General features: G+C 40.1%; 2 protein-coding genes across 5 annotated transcripts in view; one reads left to right on the top strand and one right to left on the bottom strand.

Annotated features, from left to right (window-relative positions):
- Positions 1-518, top strand: part of myh11a (myosin, heavy chain 11a, smooth muscle) — a 29,117-nt gene extending 28,599 nt beyond the window's left edge. For 2 of the 3 annotated variants that reach the window (XM_044028729.1, XM_044028731.1), the window contains one exon: positions 358-496. In XM_044028729.1, coding sequence (XP_043884664.1) covers positions 358-487 — 130 coding nt within the window. In that variant the 3' untranslated portion in view covers positions 488-496. Of the gene's footprint in view, positions 1-357 lie in introns of all 3 variants that reach the window. The other variant, XM_044028732.1, reaches the window with a different exon arrangement.
- A 224-nt stretch (positions 519-742) lies between these two features.
- Positions 743-7,919, bottom strand: LOC122771269 (nuclear distribution protein nudE homolog 1-B-like). 2 transcript variants are annotated; one of them, XM_044028737.1, is made up of 9 exons: positions 7,728-7,919; positions 7,279-7,393; positions 5,980-6,133; positions 5,401-5,549; positions 5,158-5,294; positions 4,299-4,475; positions 4,117-4,202; positions 3,851-4,005; positions 743-3,692 (listed from the first exon to the last, which is right to left on the bottom strand). In XM_044028737.1, exons 2-9 carry the CDS (start codon positions 7,362-7,364, stop codon positions 3,599-3,601), a joined length of 1,038 nt encoding a protein of 345 aa, XP_043884672.1. In that variant the 5' UTR covers positions 7,365-7,393; positions 7,728-7,919; the 3' UTR covers positions 743-3,598. The 2 variants fall into 2 exon arrangements, with proteins under 2 accessions (XP_043884672.1, XP_043884671.1); XM_044028736.1 differs by having other exon boundaries at positions 7,279-7,397; positions 7,728-7,918.
- Positions 7,920-8,139: the final 220 nt, after the last annotated feature.

Consider the following 8,139-nt stretch of genomic DNA (forward strand, 5'->3'; position numbering starts at 1 on the left):
TATCTTTTGAGATAATTTTCAGTGCCAAGTCTATTTACACATTTGGTTTCCATTAAATCTTGTTTCTTGGTGGCCACATTTTTCTCAGTGCTTGGTTTAAAATGCCATAAACCAAACTCATTTTCCTGAGGCAGGAGTTGAATGAGTTCCAAAGATAACCAGCGCGCTTAGCCCGTAACCAAAGCACAGCCTGTACATTCTCTATTTCATCAATGCTCCCTTTGAGTGCAACACAAAACTGGTTTTGTCATCAACAACAACAACAAAAAACTTGTGTATTTCAGCTCCCCTCTCACTGTGACAACATGTTTGCATGTGTGCTTTTGCGTCTGTGTGTGTGTGTGTGTGGTGTTGTAGGCGTGGAAACGAGCCATCCTTTGGCAGCGCTCCCAGGCGTATGGGTGGAGGCCGGAGGGTGGTGGAGGACGCCTCAGAGGAGGAGGCCGACTCTCAGAGTGACTTCAATGGAACAAAGTCTATGGAGTAAGGGACAAAACAATCACCAAAATGAAGTCTGCCACTTAAAAAAACTAAGAATTACTTCAAAGGTCTGATATTCTATCTAGTTCTTCTTCGATATCACGTCAAAAAATATATATTTTTCCTGTTGTTTTTCCAGAATTGTACTGATCTGTCTTCTATGTTTTTTAAGCACCTTTTCTTTAACAAACCAATCAGGACTTCAGTATCAGCGATGGCAGTTGCTTTTGGAGGCTGCGGTGATGTGTGATTTGCGGTTCCCTTTATTTTTATTTTTTATTTGACACTGTGTTGTACTGCACTGAATGACTGATACTTTTCTTATGCAAGGTTTTGTACACAAAAAAAAAGGTGCCTCTAATTACCACGCAAAGCTGCCGGCAAAACCTCAGGTCTCCACGACGAGTGACCTTAGATTTTAATGCAAGGCATATGAGAAAGATGATGTAAATCTACAGATGTGTTAACTATGACCAACGACTGTTGTCTTGTTGCCTGTGACTGCTGTTAGTGTTTCAGAGCGCCTGTGAAGCGGATTTATAGACTTATAACTTCTATATCCAGTCCGCCTTAGATCGGTGCTGTCACTTATACCCCAAGGAACAGATTATATAGCCATTAAAACATTTTATAAAAGTCGCCAATTTTTATTACTATGTGCACCTTTCCTGTGACCAGATATGTTTAGATAATTTAGTTCACAAATAGCAGAATGTCTACTATAAAATCATGAGCCAGGTGTCAGTATTAGGAGTTACTTAGGAGCGCTCAAATCTTTATTTACCTTTGTCCAGATTTATTATACGTGTTCAAAAAGCCCCTTCGTTATCACCCTAAACTCTCTCTGACGTTATATGTAATCAACTGATGTTTACATGACACAATTCATATGTATTAATTTTTGAACCACCTGCACAAGAAATAAAGACATTAAAAAAAAAGTAAAAAAGAAACGCTCTTGATTTTCCACTTTTATTGTTTCTGTCGCAAAGGTCAAACTGTATCCTCACAACGGAACATTTTTTTTTTTCCTCTCCTGCTCAGTTATGTAGAAAAACTGCAAACCATCAGGATTAAAGCTGGGTTTCGGTACCTCAGGCTCATACAGTCAAGTCCGAATACAGAAGAAGAAGCAGTTGCAGAGGTGCTGTAAACTTACACACACACACACACACACACAGTACTCAGTGCACAGTACACAGTGGTCAGAGATTACATTCACAGTTAGTTGTATGTTCAGGAAACGGTTGCAAACACTGCCTTTCTCATTTGTATCAGGTTCATTCCTACACATAGGATACAGTGCATTATGCAGAGATGACTGTGGAGTAAATGTAATATTTAGATATGTACTGTAATATCTGCAGCTGGACGACAGTAGTGAGAATTACAGCTCAACCAGAAACATCTCGGGGGGAAAAACACAGATGTTAAAATACAATGTTTCACACTACTTCCCCATAACATCTCATTCTAAATGGCGGGAAAAGTTCCTCAATATAGACTCTATATACCTTCACAAATATAAGATGTACTGTGCTCATCTTTGACCTGTTCAAAATCTATTATTGCTTTGTAGTTTTTCCCCTACTCCAACTATTACGCTCTCAATAGCAAACAGGAGGTCTCACTCTGAGATAATTATTACTAAACATTCAGTAGTACACGTAAGCCTGAAAGTCAGCAAAAGTCTACCAAAATGTCAAATTAAAATGATTAGTAACATGATCTTGCTGACATGATGGGTTTCATCTATGGTGCAGAAAAGCATTTTCGTAAACCTCGCACAACACAAAAGAACCATCCCAAAAAATGTGTCCAACTAGAGAAAGCACTCGGAGAGCACAGACCTCCAATCAGTTTAGCTACAGTGAGATGACGGACTAAAAATCTGCATTTCGACCAAACCAAGCAGTGACGCAGACCTTTATTAAGTACTCATACATGATTCCTTTCAGCACAACACGAACATCTTACCGGAGTAATTCATGCAATGGATTGAAAAGAATCCTTGTAACTTCGTCCTTAGGCTGTAAGACCTACATCCTCACAACATTTCATGAAAAATCTGAACTGTTTTGAGTTATGCTGCTCACAGACAAAATGTCAGCAAAAATCTAACTTCCTTGGCAGAGGTAAACAAGCCCGTGCAGTGGCTAACTAATTTGTGAAATTGCTTTTAACTATGAAAGTGAAACATTTCCAGAAACTTTCAGAAACATGGTTGCTTTCGTCTCTGGTTTTCATTGATTTTCATTGAAGCGAAACAAGGCCTGTGATCTGAACTGAGGTAACAACATAAAAGAAGGCAGCCATGGCTAACACCTCAAACCTGTAGCAACAACTAGTCCATTGTCAACTTGTTCTCAACTAGATTTTCTGTAACAGTGGAGAACTGAGTCAAGAAACTTAATGGAAAAAAAAAACCCCAGTAAATAACAGTCTCTTGCTCCAGTAGCAGCCTTTGAGTAACAAGTAGATTGACACCTTTCTGGATTTGAAATAAAAGCTTTAAGTTTTTAAAACAAGGAACTATTTCACAACTTTGATTTGGTTATAAAAAAGCATTTTCTCATTTGAACACAGGGAGTTTTGGTCTCCATACCACAATCAATTCAGGCTGTTAAATTAACCTGCAATAATTTGGAGTCATTAACTGGTTAACGGGCAAGTGCAACAGCCACGCTAAACGTGTTTTCCAGGAACAACAACGTCCTTGTTGTGATTGATGATCCCATCACTGAAAGCTAACCAGGTGTGACCGACGATTTTTCTCAGATGCTACACGTGACAGTGTCCGAGATGAAGTCGAAGCAGTTCAAGAATCAACAGCCGGTTTCTACATTCCTTGATGTTTACACAAGCTGCATCGCTGCTTCCAATGATAGATATGATGTGATACTAGCCCAAGGCAGCAGATGTCCATGCATTGATTATTTGTGGGGCATGGAGAGAAAGAGAAGAGTGGCTTTTCCTGTACAAAGAGTTCAGCAGGCACGTGGCAACAAGGAACGATGCAGTAGCTCACTTCACATTCCCACTGGTGTCATTTGTTAAAGAGGAGGAGGAGGAGTTATTAAGGTCTAATAGGAGGAGGGCGGCTCGCCTTCTTCTCGTTTCATAGCAGGATCTTGACTCCTCCCTGTGGAGATTGAGCACCCTGGGAGGACCCTCTTGGAAGAGCTGGTCCAAACTCCAACCGCTTTACTAAACTGCAAGACAAAAATACTTATTAGCCACAATAATATGTTTCCTCAACATCACCAGTAATAGAATGAGAGAAAAATGAAATACTCTACATGCAAATAAGGGCAGAAATTAAGTGGGAGTAAGAAGTTGGATTCTTTAAATCTCGGTTTTCCTCCCTCACCTGTCGTACTGAGGAGGGGGGCTCATGCTGGCAACTGGGACCTCAGGCAGTGCTTCTAAACCCGAAGGACTCCCAGGACCAGCTGGAAGTGCCGGTCTGCTGGCAGGTGTGTCGTATACAAAGTCTCGACAGGAGGCCAATTTGGACTCCAGATTCTGAAAAAAAATAATTATTGCCATTCAGCTTATACATGCAAAAACCCGACCTGTAATCATACTGTTAAACAAAAGCTTTTTGAGATGTAATTATTGTATTAAATCTCTTACTCCAACTTTTCTCAGCAGCTCCCCTACGATGTTGAGTGCAGATATTCTGGCAGACGTAGTGAGAGGAGTCCCCGTTAGACCATCACCTGAAATAAAACATTTTTGAAACAATAATCACACAATTATGTTTATATTTACCTAACAGAGTAGTTGAGAGTATTTAATAAAACCTTTCTATTCACCTCGTCGGATACTGGAAGCAGGGGGCGTGACAAATGAGCTGAGAGGTTTGGAGGGCGTTACAGGGTAGGATGGATTACCAGCCAAGGGCAGATCTGGTCGGTCTGTGTCTCGGTCTTTGCCGAGGCTGCTGGACGGACGCCTTTCCTTCTGACGCACAGCCAGCTCCTGGCGGAGGTCTGCCACAAACAGAGAAACAGACAGTGAGTCAGCTTTTCACCAGTGCCCGAGAACAAACGCAAGCACACTAATCACTTATGTGCCTTTAGGCTTATGGAGCTTATGTTTGAAAGTTGCTCAATCTGCACTAAAGTCTGCATTGACAGAAAATTAAACGTGTGCCTTTTAACAGCAAACCAAAAACAAGAGACCTATCTCAATAAAATCTCCAGTCTATTGTTTACACTTCAGCACACCACAAGACCAGCTGCCAACAGAGGGCAGACTTCTTACATGGAGACTAATCTAAATAAACAAAAAAATAAAAATAAAGAATTATAAAGCAAAACCAATATAATTCTCCTTAAAAATACAAGTAAAAAAACAGACATTTCACTCCCTGCTTACCTAGATAAAATTGGCTTTCCTTTTCCTATTTTCCTGTGATATTGTCCATCTATCAACATTTCCTTGTTGAGACTATCATGAGTCATTACTGGCTGCCTCTTTCACCAATCATCAGTCAACTGAAAAGCCATTTACAATAGTACAAATGACTAGTAAAGACTGTGACGAGTGCACAATTAGGATACAACAACAAACCATCTAAAATATGGTGACCCCTTTCAAGTCTTTTGTACTGTAAGTCAATTAAAAAAATATCCAAGTGAACTCTGCAATAAGGTTTTGTGAACTGTATACCTCTGGCCTCATCCTTGAGCCTCTGAACAGACTCTAGCAGGTTCTCCTTCTCATCCAGCTCGCTTTCAAGAAAGGCATTCCTCTCAATAACATGGTTCATCCGCTGCTCAAAGTCCTCCAGAGACATGATGGTAGCCCTGAAACAAAAACAAAGAGGGAAAGAAAGGGTCGATAAAAGTTATCAATTTTGGATTTATTGTAAATCTTAGAATGCTGAGTGCTGAGTGTGTCAGAGACACTGACCTTTTGGTCCTCTCCAGGTCGTCATTGGACTGCTCCAGCTCTCTAATGTATTTCTGCAGGTGGTCTTTCACTGCAGTGGTTTCTAACAGATCCTCCTCCAAGGTTGAGATGTGCCGCAAAGCATCTGAATGCTGGGTGTCAAATTTTTCCTGCATATACAGTAACACACAGGCAGGCATTAAATTATCTTGACGCCGACATGTTTGGAGTGTTGTGTCAAATTATAGCCAGTGCAGCTCCCGGCATATCTTCATATGAGGATTTTTTGCATTCTTGAAACATGAGCTGTGGCTAAAATGTTTTATCTGCATCCTTGTCCCCAGCAACCTTCAGCACAATCTTGCATTCATTTTACAGTAATGTTCTCTTTCCCAATGGAACACAGTTCCAAAATAGCAATCAGCTGATTAAAGCTAGGCAGCAATTTTCCTTGTGATGACAATGATAGGCTGTATTTTGTGGTGGCTAGGAGCTTTAAGTCTTTCAGTTTGTTTGCTTTGTGTGAGAAATGATGCAGCATTCTCGCCATCAGTTATTGGAGCACCTGAGGTTGGTCTACAGATAAATGAGCTACGATACCTTTATGTTTTCCAGTTCCATGCGAAGCCGGTTGTTGTCAAAACGCAGCTCTTTATTTCGACCCTCACACTGTTTTAGCTCTGCTTCCAATTCTGCTTCATAGTCTCGACTCATCTGCTGAAACTCCTGGAGCTCCTCCTGTGCCTCGTCAGCTCTGAGGATAAAACAGCATGCACCTCCACCAGATTAGTCACAAATGTTTTGTGTGGTATATAACATGCATACACTCAGTCCCAAGCCACTTTAACCAGTACACTTGTTTAAATGCTTGTTAATGCAAATGCCTAGTCAGCCTGCTTCATCTTGCATTTAGTAAAAATGGTCAAGATGACCTGCAGAGGTTCAAATAGACGTATCAGAATGAAGACAAATGGTGATTTAAGTGACTCTGAACTTCAGAATGGAGTATTAGAAATAGCTTATTTCTACACACAACCATATTTTACATTTATAAGGAATATTCCAAACAGGAGAAACTATCCAGTGAGCATCAATTTGTTTGTTGATGCCAGATGTCACATGAGAATGGTCAAGATGAAAGAAAAGCAACAGCAACTCAAATGTCCACTTGTTGCAACCAAATAGGGCTGGGCAATCTAGATCAAAACCCTATCAGGATTAGGGCTGCAACTAAGGATTATTTTCATAATTGAATGCTTTCTTGATTAATCGAGCACTTGTTTGGTTCATAAAATATCAGAAAATGTTCAATGTTTCTCACACTTTGAAATGATGATGTTCTCAAATGTAGTCCACAACCCAAAATGATTCAGTTTTAATTAATTATTTGTTATATGGAGCAAACAAACCAGATATTTAATTTAAAGAAGATGTATGTTTAATGTAGTAATCAATTCATTGATTAATCACTGCAGCCCTAGTTGGTATCAATAATTATCATGATGAATGTTAAATTAAAGAATGGGCTTTGCTCTTAGACTTCAGTTGAAGAAACCATTACATAGGTTTTAAACATTTATATAGACAGAAAACGACATATGAAACACATCTATAGTAAAGCACCCAGTGATTACTTTATATCAAAGTATATTGAACCTTTACTAAATTGCAAGAGGTTTATGTTATATTGATATTATGTTTGTTATTATATATTATTAGTGAATTATTGTCCAACCCTACAACCACAACACCCTGACGCGGAGGGGCTACAGAGGCAGACGCCCACTCCATTCGGTACACACAATACTTAAAGATATGACCGGTGAGTGTATATAATAATCTTTACTTATTAAATGTACCTGGTTAATAAATAGTGTGTTGCCCTTATTATACTGTTACCTTTGCTGATGTCTCTCTGCCTGCTCCTTCCAGAAGCACAGCTCCTCATGTAGAGATGCGAACTTGTGTGTTGATGGCTCTACCATGTCTGCTCAGGATGATGGGGATGGGATATCTAACTACAAAATACACAAAATTAAAAAGAGGGACTGCGCCAACTCACAGTTCAAAACACAAAAGTATTCATGTCTGCGAGAGCTAACTAGGTTAGCTAAAGTAAGCCACCACCGCCCTGTTGAGACCTTCTTTTGGCTTAAGTGTGTTTCAAGCGAGAAACACACACTGCGAACAGCAGAGACGTTGCCGATCTTGGAAGCTAATGGCGGTGTCAGAATCCACACAAAACTTCACAGAATAGCTACATTCCGTCAGTCTGTTCATGCTAAGCTAATGTAGCTCGCTAATCGACTAGTACAAAAACAACGCGAAATTAAACCAAGCAGACTCACCCGCTCACAGTGAGACGATTAAAACATACTCCTGTTGTGAATGTGATTTATTTCGAGGTAGGGATATACTGTTTTAGGTGGAGTAACGGTACGTTTTGTGGACGAACTATACTTGTAAAAACTAATCTCTGATTATGGTTCACGACCAGTTAACGATGGTGCGTGAGACTCTCTTCCAACCAAATACAAACGAACCTTCGGTTCTCGGATGCCATTGGTCAAAAGGGATGACGCGTGCACGTTATTGTCCAATCATATCACTCAACGAACATTGGGGAGGCGAAAGGCCGAGCAACTAAAGATTCTGCCCCCTACTGTTATATTGTTATACTGCAGTTACTGAAGCCTGAGTTTCAGTGGTAATAACTGATGTACATATTTCGCACAGGTGGACAGAACAGAACACTGAAAT

Source organism: Solea senegalensis, linkage group LG6 (assembly GCF_019176455.1).
Source record: "Solea senegalensis isolate Sse05_10M linkage group LG6, IFAPA_SoseM_1, whole genome shotgun sequence".
Lineage (NCBI taxonomy): Eukaryota > Metazoa > Chordata > Actinopteri > Pleuronectiformes > Soleidae > Solea > Solea senegalensis.